Consider the following 18,230-nt stretch of genomic DNA (forward strand, 5'->3'; position numbering starts at 1 on the left):
ATGTGGCTGGCATGACGACCCATTAGCCAATCAGAACACTTGTACTGTTGTTGCCATATAATAATTCATCTTTATTCATGTAGCACCCCAACACTTTGAGCAAGATGGGGTGGTTGGGTTCATGTCTCCATTATTATTGAGCAGAATTTGAGTGATCAATTTGCAGTGTCCTCTCGCAGCAGTGTCCACCCGCAGCAGTGTCCTCTTGCAGAAGTGTCCTCGGTCAACAGCACGCTCCTTCACACCTCATTCACCCGTCATCTCTCATCTCTCTCACTCTCTCCTTTCACTTGTTATCGTCTAAACCCCACTCCCACCAGGTGAGACCAATCAAGACAAAATATATATAAATATATATCTCTTTGTGGCTTATTTTTATTATTATTATTATTTCCCACTATTAACGTGCGTCGAACTGGAGGTCCCGTGCTGCCGTGCTGCCTTCCCCCTCCGGGGCTTACCTGTGAAAAAGCATGTTCCCTCTACAAACACGCAGTCATATACTCTTCCTGTTTCCGGTCTAACGTCACTTCCGGTTCCAGTCGCTTTCACAATAAGAATCCCGTCTTGTTAAAGTCACCTTCACAATAAAAGTCTCTTGTTATTGTAAGTCATTTCACAGATGTCAACCGGCTTCGTCAATCTATAATACTAACATAGTCACTCTCATGCAATATACATTAATTCTTGCCATTTACATTTGCATAGAGTAAACATTACCCCTATGCTTCATAATACATTAATAACAATATCAATATTCTCCTTAATATTGTCTATTATAATATCTTTCTATATGTATTAATTTAAAACATAAGACCTCTGCAGATGTTATCAAAATAAACTATTACAACTTAACACCCCCCAGGGCTACATTCATAAAGAAAATGTAAGCTAGCTGTCTAATCCTGTCCAGAGGAAACGCAGGTCGAGGACAGCTTCACTAGTGTATTGCTACTTATGCTTCAACTCTGTCACAAAACATTTTTGGCAATAGGTGCCCTTTTTTTGGTTTGAGCAACTGCCCCCCAAAATGTTTGTGCACGTGCCTGCCTGACAGCATGATTTTGTTTGTCAGCGTGACACCTACATTCATGGTTGTGGAGTGGGTTTATTATTTGTCACATTGGGTTTTAAGTACCATGTATCGATTTCATACAACCATGCGTGTGAACATGTCATTATAACAGAACATCTTCTGAAAAACGAACATCACCATAAAAAAATAGTTTACGCCTATAAACCACATAAATCTCAGGAGCATTGCACCATTATTACAATATTATCTTAATATTTGTGAAAATCTGACAATTTCTGAAATCTGAAAGTAAAATATTTCCCAGATTTACATATAATACAAATAAAAAACAAATATCAGCTCTGTTATTAATTTAGATTTATGAGTCATGAGAGACAAAAAGGTGCAGTGTGATATATGTATAAATATTGTGCAAATTAGAATTGTATATCTTTTTGGTTTCCATTTGAGTCAAAGGCATTACGGTTATTATTATTATTATTAAGTATTAATACTCTGATTATTACATGTTGATATGAATAAAATGTAGAAAGCTTTAGAGTACGGCCAGCAACGTGCAGTATAATTATTCCCAAGTTTATTGAAATTAACTTAAACATAAACAATTTTAATCTTTACTGATTGTGTCAGTTAGCTGGTTGGACCATGTTCTTACACAACCATCTGGCTCAGAAGCTTTATTCATATTCACTCATCAGGAGTTTCTCACACCCACTGTGGATACTGATAGTGGCTGGTCATGTGGAGGAGCTGACCTCCTTGGATAGGGCCCTCAAATAGAATGAAAGTTACGGATGTAACTACACCGCCAGAGTTCTTGGTCACTCGGAATCTCGTCAACTTGCAAGAGGATGACCGGGGTCATCCGAAGTCATGCCTGAATTTGTAATTATAAAAGACTCAACCTGTATGTGTGCGACACGGAAGATATCAAGTGTTAAACACTAACCCTAACTCATAAAAGTAATTATTAAAAATATGTTCATATATATCACACTTTGTTTAATATTTACAATTCCAAATATACCTTTGGCTTCTTTTTACAGTACAGTGTTGGGTACAGTCATTTTCTACAGTAGTTTTTTAGTTAAAGTAATTCGACAAAGTACTTTTTTGTGGTACAGTGATTTCTTCCAATTTGTTGGGTACTGTAAATACTCCAGTAGATTAGTTACTGTAATTGTATACAGTATGTTGTTGGTTTCAGTGATTTTCTACAGTATATTGTTAGTTACTGTGAGTATACTACGGTTAGTTACTTTAAATGTATACATATATATTTTGTTTGGTACAGTGATTTTCTACAGTATAATTCAATTCAATTCAGTTTATTTTGTATAGCCCATTCTCACAAATTACAAATTTGCCTCAGAGGGCTTTACAATCTGTACAAATAGACATCCCTGTCCCAGGACCTCACATCGGATCAGGAAAAACTCCCAAACAACCCTTTCACAGGGAAAGAAGGGAAGCAACCTACAGGAGAGCAGATGGAGGTAGAGTGGAGGAGTGGGCGGGGCATCAGCAGCGCCATGGCATCAGACCCAGCCTGTTCCAATGGACCCTATGAAACGTGAAGTCACAAGGACTCCGGAGAGAAAGCAGAGTTAATAATGTGCAATGGAGAGATGAAAATTCATCCATAAGTAGAGAAAGAAGAGGATACAGGTGCTCAGTGTATCCTAAAACGTCCCCCAGCAGCGTATAAGCCTATGGCAGCATATCTAGGGGCTGGACCAGGGCAAACCTGATTCAGCCCTAACTATAAGCGCTATCGAAGAGGAAAGTCTTAAGTCTACTCTTAAATGAGGTGACTGTGTCTGCCTCCCGGATTGATGGTGGAAGCTGGTTCCATAAGAGGAGCTTGATAACTGAAGGCTCTGGCTCCCATCCTACTTTTTAAGACTCTAAAGGTGCGTTCACACCAAAAGCGATGCGATTTTTCGCATCGCCCAAAACGTGTGAGTTTACTCGCTCGACCATTTGCCGTGTTCTCGCCATAAGCGGAGCAACTTGAGAGCTGATTGTCCCGAGTTGCGAGATTACCACCTCAAAGTTGAAATATTTGAACTAGGGGCGAAAATTGCGCCGCTGTAAACGCGTAGCCCCAAATGCGCCACCCTGAAAAATATAGTGTCTATTGCAGCCACACACGTCTGTACGTTGACTTTTCATGGGATTCGGTCACGCGAAAAAATTGCATCGCTTTTGGTGTGAACGCACCTTTAGAACCACAAGTAGCCCCGCATTTAGTGAGCGCAGCTCTCTATTGGGGCAATATGGTCCTACAAGCTCCTTAAGATATGATGGAGCATCCCCAATCAAGGCTTTGTAGGTGAGGAGAAGAATCTTAAATGTGATACGGGGAGCCAGTGCTGCGCAGCTAATACTGGAGTAATGTGATCTCTTTTCTTAGTTTTAGTGAGTACACGAGCTGCAGCATTCTGGATCAACTGGAGGGACCTAAGAGACTTATTAGAGCAGCCTGATAATAAGGAGTTTAGGGCTGCAACAACGAATCGATAAAATCGATAAAAATCGATTATTAAAATAGTTCGCAACGAATTTCATTATCGATTCGTTGTGTCGCGCGATTATTACGGCGCTCAATAAGTCGCGGAGTATAAACAAAGTTGAGTTGAGCGCAGAGCGGCGCAGGGGAAACCAGACCGGAGGGAGAGGACAGAACGCTGCGTTGTGAGAGCCAATCAGCGCTGAGCTGCTCCTCTGTTGATGAATCTAATTGGCTGCTGCTGCTCACGTGGCGCTGGATGCGGAAGTCATTCACGTAGTCGGAGACATTCACGGAGCTAAGTGCGCCTACGGGTGACGTTATGAACCCAGACACCAGGGCGCTACATGTCACGACGTGTGTGGCATTTCCACAAGAGTATAACGTAGAAAACGTGGTTATTTATTCCGTGGCGGATAGCGGAAAATATTTTTCCGCGGAGAAAGTCAACGGAGATAAGCCCCGACGCCATTCGCTGTGAGCGCTGCGCGTGCAGACAACATTTAACGGAGCGGAGCAGCACGTGAGCTCTGATCGTGCGCTCTTTTAATGAAGTATCGAGAATAAAAATATGCAAAATCACATCGTTTTTAACGTACAGGTACTTTGTTAGTATCGCTACACCGTGCAGCGTGACAGCAGCAGATGTAGCGGACTAACTTTCAAGCGAACCTAACTTCTCAAACGCTGTCGACATCTGAACGCTGATAGGCCGAGACGCGACACGTCCCATCAAAGATGTTTTATTGCGAAGAGCACCACTTCACATGTTTTCCGCGTCTCACTGCAATCTCAACGGCAGGTGAAAAAAATAATAAATCGGAATGCGTCTCTGATATTGTTCAGGGGGCCGGTCCACATGGGGACCACTGCTCAGGAGAGTAAACCGCTGTCAGTCTGTTTGTGACGGGTTCATCCACATGCTGACCAGTGGATCTCCAGGACCTTTCCATGACTTTAAACCAAATATCCATGATTAAACATTTTGTGAAAACTCTGTCTATACGTGACAAAGTGAGAAGATGTAGTATTTAAACTAACCATGAGAATTCCAAAGCATACCGTATATATACCGTGTAAATTAACATTTGAATTAAACAAATTTGCATTACTTTTCCAAATATTTTGGGATTTAATTTTTTTCAATTACTTTTCTAGGCCTGCTAATAGCCATTTAAAAATTCCATGACTTTTCCAGGTTTTCCATGACCGTACGAACCCTGTTTTGAATAAAGGGTTGAAAATTAAAGTTATTTTTTAAAATCCGATTAATCGATTAATCGATAAAATAATCAACGAACGTGGAAAACAATTTTTCTGCATCTTTTTGAGACAAGATGTGCCTGATTTTTAAAATATTACAGAGATGAAAAATTGCAGTTCTTTAGATTTGCTTCACGTGGGAGGTAAAGGACAAGTCCCGATCAAAGATAACGCCGAGATTCTTTACAGTGGTGTTGGATGGACTATATTGTTGGTTACTGCTCGTACTACAGTATATTGTTGGTTACTACTAGTACCACAATATATTATTAGTTACTGTAAATGTATACAGTATTTTGTTGGCTCATGTGATTTTCCACAGTACTTTTTGGGGTATGTTGATTTTTTTTACAGCATAATGTAATTTATACAATATTTTGTTGGGTATAGTAAATGTCCACAGTATATTGTTGGTTACGGTGAGTACAGTAGATTATTAGTTACTGTAATTATACACAGTACTTTGTAGGGTACAGTGATTATCTACAGTATATTTTGGTTACTGTGATTCTCTACAGCACTTTTTATGTTACTGTGTTTTAATAAAGTCCTGTGTGATTTTGACGGACTCTTTGTTAACTGTAATCTGCGAATAAATACACAGTATTTTACTGGGAAATAGTATACAGTACGTTACTGCTCACAAACACAGTAAATTACTGTGGATTTCACAGCCGTTTTTTACAGTGTACCAGAACAGAAGGTAATGAATGATACATAATCTTAATATATAAAAGGGAAACAATGTGAAAACCGAATTAATTATAGCATTTGTATAATACTACTTTAGCTTATTTTAAAATGATCATACAGAATTTAGCAACAATGGAGAGACACAGATGATAACAAAATAAAGACAAAGAAAATAACAAGTTACATTTGTGTTTTTACTTTGCAACAAAATAATATTGTCAGGTATATACAGTTGACCTAAAGAGATTAATAGGACGTTTGAGAGTCATTGCACGATATCAAAATGAAATTATGAGATGAAAGATCAGGTGAACGTGATACTTTGTTAATCCGTTTGGAAGTGTTGCATAGTGTCGACCCCTATGGAGGACTCAAAATGACTCAAGTATAGATAAATGCATGAATAAATATAGAAATAAATAAATGCTTAAATAAATGTATAAATAAAGAAATAAATGCTTAAATAAATGTATAAATAAATAAATGTATAAATAAAGAAATAAATACAGGAATGAATAAATATAAGTTATAAATCAACAGGACATCATTAAATAAATATATTTATACATTTCTGTATTTCTTCATTTATTTATTTCTCTATTTATGTGTCCACACGTATTTCTTCATTTATTTATGTGTGACATTTACTGTACGTGTCCGTATATTCAAATGAGCTGGGGCGGTCCGAACCTCTGTCTAAAGCATGATTGGTCACAGGAGTGTGATGCACCTGGTGTGTTATGCTCTACTACTTCTGCCTGGCACATGATGCTGAAGTTGGCTCGCTCAGCTCACCGTTAGCAGAAGTTAGCCTCGACAGCTTTTTTACTTCAGCCGTGTTATCAATTCCAAGTACACTGAGTACAGACTCGTGTTCCTTTGGAGTCTGGTCTTGGGAGTCCAGACTCTCGAGGACGCAGGACGGTCTTTCTGGTCTTGTGACGTCACCACATCAAATGTTCTTGCTCATGAATTTACTCCAATTATTCACTGTAAAATACTTTCCAGTGGAGTAGAATGTGTTGCGGTGTTCCCTGTCGTTTGGCGTAGGCTACGAATAAACGGTAATAAATATACAACGTCTCGTAGCTTTCCTGACCCAGGGTCGCTACAATATGAAGTTATGAATCTTAACCCTCAGTCAAATTGACGTAACGTTATCTTGTAATAAATAATAAACTCGTTGTGCTCTTTAGATCCTCCAAAACCTAATTATATCTCATGTTTAGCCGCTACGGAGAAGTCAGAGCCAGCGGAGCATTTAAAAAAGTCCTGCCGAGATCAGGCTTCTCTCGGCGGCCACACAGCGCGCTGACCGCCCGGCGCCCGGAGCTCAGTGGTCCCGCGAGCAGGACCTCAAATCTCCGTCGTATATACTTATTAGGCTGTATCTTGATAAACCGACCACAAATTTGATGCTTAAACTACTAACTTCTCGGCTGAAAACATCCTTAACATAACACATTAACACATTACATTCCGTGACTCAACAACAGTAGTATTTAGAATGTACAGACAAGAATGCATAATAAACACTGTTCGTCTACAGGTCCAAGTGCTAGGGATCGATTGCTTCTGTCTTGCTCCCCGATTTGACCAATCCTGTTTAACAATGAGGTTCGGACCGCCCCAGCTCATTTGAATATACGGACACATAAATTTCACATATAAATAAATGAAGGAATACAGAAATGTAGAAATACATTTATTTAATGATGTCCTGTTGAGTTATAACTTATATTTATTCATTTCTGTATTTATTTATACATTTATTATTGCATTTATTTATTTATTCCTGTATTTAGTTATTTATTTATAAATTTATTTTTGCATTTATTTATTCCTATATTTATTCATGCGTTTATTTATTTATTTATTAATACTTAAGTCATTTTGAGTCCTCCATAGACCCCTGCCGGTCACTGCGGAGGCTGCGCAAGTTTCTGGGGTTCATTTCAGGTAACATGTAGCCGTGTTAATAAAGAGGGCTGGACCATATCACTTTGACATGTGGTCAGTTACAAAATACACATCCACATGAAGATTTAGGAAATGAGTAATCTCCAAATGTCCAAATATAAAAAGGGTCCGCACATATCCACAAGATGGCCTCATTATCACAGTTTGTTTTCTCTTATGATGTGTGCAGTGTGCCACCATTACCACTAATAAGAACTATAATACATGTATTGTGAGATCTGTGCACTGCCTATATACAAATTAATTCCACACATGGGAAACACTATTTCTCTGCACACATGTGTGTCCATGTGCAGCAGCAACGCTCAGTTGATCTCAGTGGCAGTGTAGAGTGACGTGTGCACACGTGATGTCACTCTTCACTGTCTTGTGTGTAAAATATTGTTTTGACGGCCCAGAGGAAGAGGCACGGACACACCTTTGCATTGTGGCGGCAGATTCTCATGAGACAAGGAGCATCCCACAAAGACTATCTGTGGAAACAAAGGCAACAGGTCAGAGGTCAGGGGTCAACCGCAAAACATCTAAGAGACTAAGAGAAACTAACTCCTTTTTCACATTTACACGTACAGTGTCACACAGATCAGACATAGAGATCTGAACCCACACATGCAGGGCCGGTTGTACAAAGAGCAATTTATTAACACGAATGCCTGTCAAATATCCACATTAATCAACTAATTGCAAGTGACAATAAATGGACCTGTACACATTCATCATGGATGTCAGTGTGTTATAGATACATGGATGTTCAATGTGCTTTATTACACTGATGCAAGCCACATGCGAATAAATCAAGATACAGGGTTGCACAAGTCAATAACAAGTAACCGCGAATTATCCGTTCAATATAAAAAATGTTGGATTGATGAAAGTGGAGAAATTATTGCTCGGAAATGGGTCTATCCCTGTGCTTTTGGGCCGTACAAGCCCTCGTACCGTAACACCATGAATACAGGTCCATTGCATTTCAAGCGGCGGCTCACATGACCGAGTATCCGCGGATGTCGGTGTTACGGTTTAAAAGGCGACCCTGTTAACTGGCGACTTTTCAGCCGAACGCATCCGTTGTTGTCGACCGCCGTTCGGAAAATAGGATAGAGAACACGTATAGCTGTCCTCGTGAATGCTGCTTGGTTTAATTGTGTAATACAGTGTCAACCCCTATACATAAAAATACATACTATACCAATTAAACAATGCGGCATTCACGAGGGAAGCTACGTGTTCTCTTCCTCGCAACAGCTGTCTGTAACTACGACAACAACGGACGCGTTCGATTCAAAGTCGCCAGTTAACACGGTCGCTTCTTAAACCGTAACACCGGCCCACATGACCGCAGTGTTGAAACCTTACGTGACTTGACGTTTGTTCACCGCTTGTTGATGACGACGGCGGCAGCGCCGGTCATTCGCTCAGAGGTGTTCCTGGTAGCAAGGGTGCCTCTTTAGATAGCAAACAATAAATACATTGTATTGCTCTTGAAAGACGGAAGAACTGCCCAGTAACCGAATTAAGCCGCGGCAGCGTGAAAACACGGAGAGCCGCACGCGAAGTGGCGCCGCTTCATAAACGTCTCTCAGGTTGTTATGAAGGCCTGTTGCTAGCTGCTGGGGATCCGCGGGCTAGTCCAGTAGACACCGGACCGAGGGAGCAGGGTCCCGGGCGGCAGCTCCGATGGCGGCTTGGATCGAACGATGACTGCCTTGTTTTGAACGAACGTAACCGCCACGGTAGTAAATCAGTAACTCGAGTGTTTGTCACCCAGCTAAGATTAGCTACCGTGTGTTTACAAGCTAACTCCCCCACACCCTTTAGAATAAATTGGCAGGTTTTTTTCAGTTTTGGATTTTAAACTTTTGGGTGCCACCCCCCCCTAACTACACCTAGCCCGCTCGCTGGTGGTGATTGTGTCGGACTGAAGGTCGCCAATCAGGCAGCGGATCATAAGGTATCCCAAGTTTGAGGCTATCGCATCCTCCGGCATATCTGCTGCTGGCCAAAGTTGTGTGACCTCATCCAAATCGAAGGACTTTGACGTGTTGATAACCACAGCTACTATTTAACCAGTCGGTATCCCGGATGAAGGCTCACGGAAGGTTGTGGAATCTCTCGTTGTCGGGACTCGCAGGTGTCACCTGTTCCTGTTGGCACCGCTGATCTCACTCGTCCAACATCATCTGTGCCACAACCCGACCGATCTGCCGTCCGATCGAACCAGGACCACGATGAGTCGTTACCTGCCGGTGGCGCGGCAGCACTTCCTGGCCGCCCTCGCCAGCACCAGTGTGGTAGTGAAAAGCATCAGCGCTGTGGTGGTCCTCCTCTACCTGCTGTCGTGGGCGGTGGACGCTCCGTACGCCCTTGGGGTGACCCCGGGGTACCTCTTTCCGCCCAACTTCTGGGTGTGGACGCTGGCGACTCATGGGGTGGTGGAGCAGCACGTATGGGGTGTGGCAGCCAACGTGGGAACGGTTATGGCCTGCGGGCGCCTGCTGGAGCCTCTGTGGGGCGCCCTGGAGCTCCTGATCTTCTTCGCGGTGGTAAACGTCTCCTCAGGCCTCCTGGCGGGCCTCTCCTATCTTCTCACCTATGTGGCCACCTTCGACTTGGACTACCTGTTTGCAGTCCGTATCCATGGAGCGTCTGGTTTCCTGGGAGGTGTCCTGGTGGCCCTTAAGCAGACCATGGGGGACACTACGGTGCTCAGGGTGCCCCAGGTGAGGCTCACATATGCCATACATTAATTTCTGCCCTTGCATTGATCCTTGTTGGCCCCTCAGCTGAACCTGTGAATAATACGACACCAGACAGGAGTGTGGCTGCAAAGTTAGGTTGAGAATGTTTTACAGCACTAGTCCACTGACCACTAGTCATGGAAATGTGTACATAAACCAGCCTCAGCCTCAGATCATGGCCGTCACAAACCGAGGACACACCTGGGCATAGTCACTAAAATTGTATTTCTTTGTTTTTAGTTTAAGAAAAAGTTCTGCATTATATGCCTCGGTTTACACAACGTGTAACTACATAAATGAGGGAAACATTTGCGTCTTTGTCAGTCTTTGGAGCACTGGATCAACTGTGTCAAGCATGTTTTTTTTAAAGAAAAGAGAAAAAGCATTGTGAGTTTAAAAGACAACTTTTAATAAGTACAATAGAGTGTAAACATACACACTTAACCGACAGCCTACTCACTTGTGTGGTGAAGCCCATGATGTTTGTGGGAGTGTATGTGGGAGTGTTTCTTCAAGTTGGCCTTGAGGTTGTAGTTTTTTTCTTCTTCTTTTCTTCATGAAACATCCAGTTATGCATCTTTAAGCCCCTTACTAACATTTAGGAGAAAAACACCTCAGAGGACACTGCAAACTGCAGCCGTTAAAACAAAAAACCCAGCTATATCTACTGCAGGGCTTTAAAGTGTACATAATTTTTTTTATTTTTATAATGTGCCTTTTCAAATGGATGACTTCCCAGATTCTTGAATTCTAATCTTATGCTGAGGGAGGTATCGTGTTGTTTTTTACTCATTACATACAGGTAGCATTTCCTTCTTTTAGTATATATTTTTTTGGTGGTGTGGTATTATCTTTAATCGTTTTGTGAGCACACTTCTGTTATACAGTCTATGAAGCACACACACATGTCAAGTATAGTGATTATGCTGTTGGACGAAAGCCATAAAAGCCAGCTCAATGGCCGTTGAGTGGTTTGGTTTGTTTGTGTCTGGTTAATTTCCAAATTTGTACGACAGTGTGATCTGTCAATTTACATTTTATGATTAAATCTGATGCTCTTTTTTGAATGTGTATCTTTTAAAACTACCATAGGGCTTTTTGGGCTGGTAATAAAAACTGAGTTACTTCACTAATCCTCTTCATCTATACTGAGCAGGTTAGGAATTGTACTCCATCAAAACTCTGATAAATGTTGAATTTGACTCACGCCCTCCACCCTGGCTTGTAACCAGCTATTGTTTGCTGCTCCAATTCCTGAATCCAGCTAACTTTACTGAATTGTGGGAACTGGCAGGCAGAGTGGTCCACAGACAAAATGGTAACTGTCCTTTTGTTTGATTATTCTGGTTCACTGGAACTAAAAGCTGTCTTCCCCCCCCTCCGCCTTCTTAGGTGAGACTGAAGGCAGCACCAGCTTTGGTCATCCTCCTACTGGCCTTGCTGCGCCTTGCTGGGCTGCTTGACAGCTCTGCTGACCTGGCCGCGTTCAGCTTCGGCGCCCTGTCCGGCTGGGTTTACCTGCGCTTCTACCAGAGGCACAGCCGAGGCCGCGGGGACATGTCGGACCATTTCGCCTTCGCCAGTTTCTTTCCTGAGGTGCTGCAGCCGGCTGTAGGGCTGCTGGCGGGACTGGTGCACGCTGCCCTTGTGAAGGTGAAGGTGTGTCGAAAGATGGTGAAGCGGTACGACGTAGGGGCCCCCTCCTCCATCACTATCAGCCTGCCTGGCACGGACCCACAAGACGCAGAAAGGAGGAGGTGAGTCAGAGCAAAGAAAGAGTTCAACATTTATTGAACATTTTTTTATTACGATTTGAAATCAAAACATTACATTTACAATACGTTTTTTTAAATTGTATTCATTTAATTGTATTAATTTTCATTAAATGGTTCAGTGTAATTTGTAAATTCCATGCTTGCGCTATGGCAACGATATGACCCATATCTGTGTCTGTGCTCTTACATACATGAGGTTGTTCACACATCCTTTTAAATGGTATTTTATTATTTATGTTAGTCATCAGTAGTTGTATTCTGCCCTAATGGTGGAAAAGCTATTTAAGAAGGTTTGAATACTTCAAATCTTAGGAAATAATCATTTTCCGATTTCAATAATTGAGCATTTATAAAAGTTAGTTTATTCTTAGATTTGGGAATCAGCAGTTAACAAGCACCATATACTTCTATACTACTATTAGCAAAATATTGTTGAATTATACAAAACCCGGATGGTCAAATTAATACTCCAGGCGAGAAATGGAAACAATGTTGTTTTTAGTTTCATTAATCAGGGAAGTGTTGTTCAGTCTCTGTGCCCTTTTCATAGTCATAGTTCCAAAAAAGTTCATTCATACAGCTAACTCATGACTCTGCTCAACAGCACTCTCAAGCTGTCGGAGGTTAGTTTTTACTCCTGTTCCATTGTCTTTCCATTGTCCTGTTCCAAGCTTTCATATGGAATCAGTTACATACACTAGCAGAGCGCACGCACACACACATACACCTATGCTAACATAAACAGTCACACAGTTGATGTTAAGCAGCGTCCCAGTTAGTAAATACAGTATTGTTTTATTATCCAGAAACTGGTTGAACTTGATTATGTTTTCGTGTGCATTACTACCTGTTGGACTCGTAATACGCATTAAATATGGCTGCCAACTGAATGAAGCTCAGGCTTCTGTAGATGCTTGATTTCAATTAGCTGAGGTCTGCCCTCTGCTGAAAAATAAAGCAACATTACGGTGACGATTTAAACATTAATTGTACTTCTGCAGTATAAAATAAAAGATTTAATCAACAAATGATGAGTTTCATTCCAAAAAGGACAACTTCTTCTGATACAACTTCTTCTGATACATGTAAAAGACAGTATCTGCAAATAAGTGAGCTTTGAAAAAGTTTTTTTTATTACTAACTACTGTGAGTTCACACATACATCAGTTGGTTTGGATTGTGTGGGACACGTAACAAGGAATAAGACTTTCTCTTGCTGTCGGAAACAACTTATTCATTGCAGTTACAAATGTTCAGTTAATTAGTTTCTCACCATCCTTGTGAACATTGTCAGAATTGTGGCATCAGTATGTTCTTTTTCGATTGAAAGACAAGAGAGACCTTTTAAAATAGGGAAACTAGCAAGAGTATAATAAATCATTTTTTTCTTTTTTCATGATCCATCTGAAAAATTCCAGTGAGCAACTCTAGCTCCAAAAGTTTCTAAATCTAGCAAGAAAGTTGCCAATTTTACAACACAGACTCTTCAGACCCCTTCCTAAAGCCCCTCCCCAAATGTAGCATTATGAAACTAAACAATGAACATGGCTGTTGTTGGTAGAGCAGTTCTCAAGCTCGCAGCTTGTTGAACACAACGGTCATGAACAATGAGAGCGCAGACGGGCAGGAAGGCAGGCAGGCAGGAGGACATCCCTTCCACTTATTACATTTTGGCCGAATAAATATGATTGGACGGGCTAATTACAGTCTACTGGCAACCACAGGTACCAGAATTTTTCTTATAGGATATGAGTATTTCCCTAAAAGTATCCAAAATGTTTTTTAAGTTGAGTACTAACCCTCCCTTAAACAAAGTCCATAAATTAGCAGATATCTTTATACTGGTACTACATCGTTTGTATCATAATCTATCTGCCCTGTACCTATTAAACTGCTTCAATAGTGCTGTACTTTTGCCTACCCTGTGCTCAGGACTTTGTTTGTTTAACTGAGAAGGGGTTATCTACTTTAGTTGTCTCCACAGAAGTTTTCTTGTCTGTTTTTTTTATTTCCCGAACGGGCCTCCCTTGTTGTGCCACTGCATCGTTCTGGGATAAATGATCCATATTTCTCACTCTTCTTTATAGACAAATAGCCCTCAAGGCTCTGAACGAGCGTCTGAAGCGAGTGGAGGACCAGTCTGCCTGGCCCAGCATGGACGACGAGGAAGACGAGGACGAGGATGAGGTCCGGACTGACACGCAGCTGCTCCTCCCAAGCGGACGTGACCCCTCCTCCTCCACGCCAAGATTGCCAGTGGGGCCTGTCGGCGCCTCGCTCTCCTCCACCTCCTCATCCTCAATGTCACAGAGCAGCGGAGGACTGTCTACGGGCGGAGCGCAGCACCCGGAGTCCAGCATTATCAGCTTCGAGGATGCCCCTTCTAGGTCATAACTAAAGTGAACGCACGTACACGGGAGCGCACACTGTGTTGGGTGTCACTGGCAGGTGTACTAGTCTACTCAGCGTCCCCTGACTAGTATACAAATATGCTTAGTTAATAGGTATACGCTCGATATCGCACAACACAGACCAATTCACACGCACAACCGTGCCCCTTCAAACACACTGTCAATGTCATCACGAAGGCCAAAAGGGGTGCGAACTGTCCAGCGCTCTCAGACATAAACGCTTAGTGTAGTCTGGCAACCTGGACACTCGGTTTTCCTCTTCCTTCCTGCATAACAACCGAATTGCCCGAACTTGACTCTGACTCGCGGAGCTCGGTCCCTCTGCTTCATTTGTCGCATTCTAAATAAATAACAAAATGGGTGTACAATAGTCTTTTTTTTTTTCTTTTTCTTTTTCGGAGCAGCCCCAGTCAATAGCCACGAGAAACCGTCAGTGACGGACGAAGACTTGCGCTGAATTCTTGATGAAAAATGGCTGACGGTGACATGTGCTTTTAGTTCTTGATATTTAACCAGGTGCGTGAAGGAGGACGTATGAAAACTCAGCCGATGTGCTGGACCAGGGGAAAGAAGCTGCTGCAGGTCTGTCCTGCTGATAAACTGTGATAAAAAACTTCAAGATTTCGTGCCGGGTGAAGATTTTATGCAATATTATCATTTGTCTCTGGAACAACAAACAGGCAGAGAAACGGATCGCTTACACACTTTTGAAAAATCCCCCATTTGTTCAATGAAAAACATTTCTGTGTTTTTTTCTGGGTCTGTTCATGACTAAAAAAAAATAATCTGTGACTCAGTCTTGATTGACTGCTCAGTCAATGTCTGCTCTGATTTGTTGTATCACAGACTCGTGAGGCTAAACGATAACTCTACACACTCCGGCATTGCTCAGTAATCAGTCAGGAAAATGTTTACCAGTCGCATCCTTTGCACATTTCCTCACTCACAATGCCAAGCAGGACCTGTGGCGAATATTTTTTTTGAGAAAGTTGATGAATTCTATGCATACCAAAAGGTCAGTGATTCGTTCATTTTTGCACCTTGTCAGATGTCGCAGTCCATTATAGTAATGCTTGAATTATTGAATCTCCAAATTCCCACCTATGGCTGTGGATTTAAGGCAGCCAATGCGTGATTTCAAATGTCGCAATGACGTGATAGTCAGGTTGAAAGTTTCCAAATTAAAAGCCCCGTAGATTATACTGCAAATTGTTCGTGGTCTGACGGCTGTTGCGTTGCGTCTTTGTGAGTTGTATTCCACAAACCGTCTTGGAAAAACTAAAAAACAGCTGACTGGTGAGCACTGCTGTTTTGATTTTGATACTCATTTAACTCAGCAGGTTTCCTCAGACAAATTTAAAGAAAGAAATTGAAATCTAGAAACTACACAAAATATTTGAATGATGTTTAATGCCAATATAAAGTTATTTGTTTTTTCATATTTAATAATCCGACATTTGTTGTGCAAAGAAGAATCTTACCGTGCTGATGAGTTATATTTGTCACTGACTGAATGGACATACTCTGAATTGAAAACTAATCAAATCTAATTGTGCCATCTGTTGCCCACTATCACAGAAGGGATTTTGGATATGATCCAAATGTGAGCAAAACCCCAGCAAAGTTTACAGTTTTATCAAAGACCGTATTCAATATCCCAGAAACACCATGTACATATCTTGTACGTGTATGTTATGCGCGGGAACTGGTGGAACAAGACAAATGGGGGGGGGGGGGGGGGGAACAACGCCAACGTTTTTAAGAGTTTTGATTCCCGATCAGCCTTCTCTTTCCTCTGAGACATCCTGTGTAAACCCTTTAGCCTGCTACGGTTCCATTGTAATTTGAGAGTAGTTTTTAAAGGAAGAGTGTCACAAGATTGGCTTTTTGGTTAAATGGTGCCGTGCAACTTGATGTGTTGACAGAACGAGCAATCATGTCACCAGTTTAGTGACAAATGCTCCTGGGAAACATTGGCAGTCTGATATTCAAACTTGCGATGACCTTCAGCTTTGTCCCTGTAGATTTCCGGCCCATGGGTATGTGACACCTTTCTTACATACGGCAAAATTCAGATGAAACATGTTTTCAGTTCGGACTCTTTAAGTCCAGACCATGATTAACGGTCACTGCTCACCAGAGGGAGATGTTGTATGTGTAGGAAGTGATAAGCCATAATAAGAGAGTGAAGTTCTGTGTGTTTGTTCTGTGTGTGTGTGTCTCTCTCGCGCTCTCTCTCTCTCTCTCTTTCCTCTTCCTGCTCACTCTGCTCTTATTCTTTTGACGAGAAGATGTTTCTGTCGCATTCTTTAATGAAATTAGTGTCGTCAGATATCTGAATCCTCAAACCGCCTTTCTTCCGTCAGAAGCATTCACGGGATTGTTGGAGGAAAGGTCTCCCAAAAAAACAACCGGTGCATACAGTGACTACAGACAGTGGAAGATACCCGTTAAAGTCCGCAGCTTGGTCGGCGAGAGCGCTTTTGACATCGTCGTCCATCTAAGATTACAAGATCCACTCACTTTCCATCCCTGGCTGTTCCCTTTTTGTTTCTCTCTGTATTTGTTCTGGCTATATATACAAACATCCTGCCAGAAGAAAGGAATGACATCAATCACCGCCTGCTGAATAATGACATTTTACAGTCTGTGTTGACAAGTTGAGCTGAAGGCGAGGATAATAAGTGGTATTGCTGGGTTCGTCAGTGAACACGCCCCTTTATAGACAATGACCAGGCAACTGATTGCTCTGAATTGCAATATGGCTCCATAAACGGTGCATGTGTTTTATCCAGTCCACTAGTATCTTGTCATTATCAAAGTTACACCACAGGCAAATAGACTACTTTGAAACCTCAGCAGGTGTGATTCGAATCCCCCCGTTTGGTTTCCTATCAGAGTGGCTGGTGGGTGTTCAGTTTCTCTGATCAGTCTTTGTGTCAACTGGAATAATGTAGTTTTTAATGGGATCAGGGGAAGATGGTCTCTTTTTTGTGTTTTTGTTGTGTGTGTGTGTGTGTGTTCTGCTGGCCAAGGAAGTAATTCACGGCAATGGTTTCCTTTAAAAAATAAATACATACTTTTGCTTTAATTTTCCTTATTTCTCCTGACTTTTTATTTATAGGTGGGGATTACCAACTATCACTTGATGAGTCAGTCTCTATAAAGGGTCTCCTTTTCAGCTTTATGACGCATACACAGTGTTGCAATGGAGACGGCCACAGTAATTGAGAGGGTTGGAACGAGTACCGGGATAACCTTCTCAAGTCAAAGTTAACCTTAGTGTTAAGAATATAATGTGATATAAAATAAGAATATGATGCCCGTCAAAAGACCTCTGTGTTCCATCTGATTGTAGAGTCACATTGATCATCCAACAATTCCTCTACCATTCACTGATACCGTCAAAAGTGGTGATCATTGCATGTAAGGGGACAACTATATAAACCTAAGTTTTGATTGGACAAACAACTGCTGGCTATTGGGTCATTAGTATAAAGTATTAGTATTTCCGAACAATACTACATTACCTTGTGATGACATTGTTTTGGTCCTGAGGTTGAGAATTCATTTTTAAACTGAGTTTTTAAGCGAGCAGGAACAATAAGTTATATAATCAATAGCTTGACAGCGCCTGTTTCCAGTTCAGAGTATCAGCAGAACAACTGATTGACATGTTTATGTATTGTATGTATCTCTTTTAATATGTGTGGCATGCTTACGTGTCTCTGATTGTTTACCTTGACTGGCCGCCAGGTGGGGCCGTAAGTACGGACCTGTACCTGGACAGTTCACTCACGGCTCCCATCGAGAGAAACGTCG

The 18,230-nt window shown here is 41.7% G+C and overlaps 1 protein-coding gene and 1 long non-coding RNA gene across 2 annotated transcripts; one reads left to right on the top strand and one right to left on the bottom strand.

Annotated features, from left to right (window-relative positions):
• Window positions 1-345: 345 nt before the first annotated feature.
• On the bottom strand, window positions 346-8,909 carry LOC130199271 (uncharacterized). The gene is made up of 2 exons (XR_008832792.1): window positions 8,841-8,909; window positions 346-7,957 (listed from the first exon to the last, which is right to left on the bottom strand). It is a non-coding gene; the product is annotated as an uncharacterized LOC130199271 (long non-coding RNA).
• tmem115 (transmembrane protein 115) lies at window positions 8,910-14,776 on the top strand. The gene is made up of 3 exons (XM_056422605.1): window positions 8,910-10,204; window positions 11,615-11,979; window positions 14,085-14,776. The coding sequence occupies exons 1-3, from the start codon at window positions 9,713-9,715 to the stop codon at window positions 14,389-14,391; spliced, it is 1,164 nt and encodes a 387-aa protein (XP_056278580.1). The 5' UTR covers window positions 8,910-9,712; the 3' UTR covers window positions 14,392-14,776.
• Window positions 14,777-18,230: the final 3,454 nt, after the last annotated feature.

The sequence above is a fragment of the Pseudoliparis swirei genome, chromosome 9 (assembly GCF_029220125.1).
Source record: "Pseudoliparis swirei isolate HS2019 ecotype Mariana Trench chromosome 9, NWPU_hadal_v1, whole genome shotgun sequence".
Classification (NCBI taxonomy): Eukaryota; Metazoa; Chordata; class Actinopteri; order Perciformes; family Liparidae; genus Pseudoliparis; species Pseudoliparis swirei.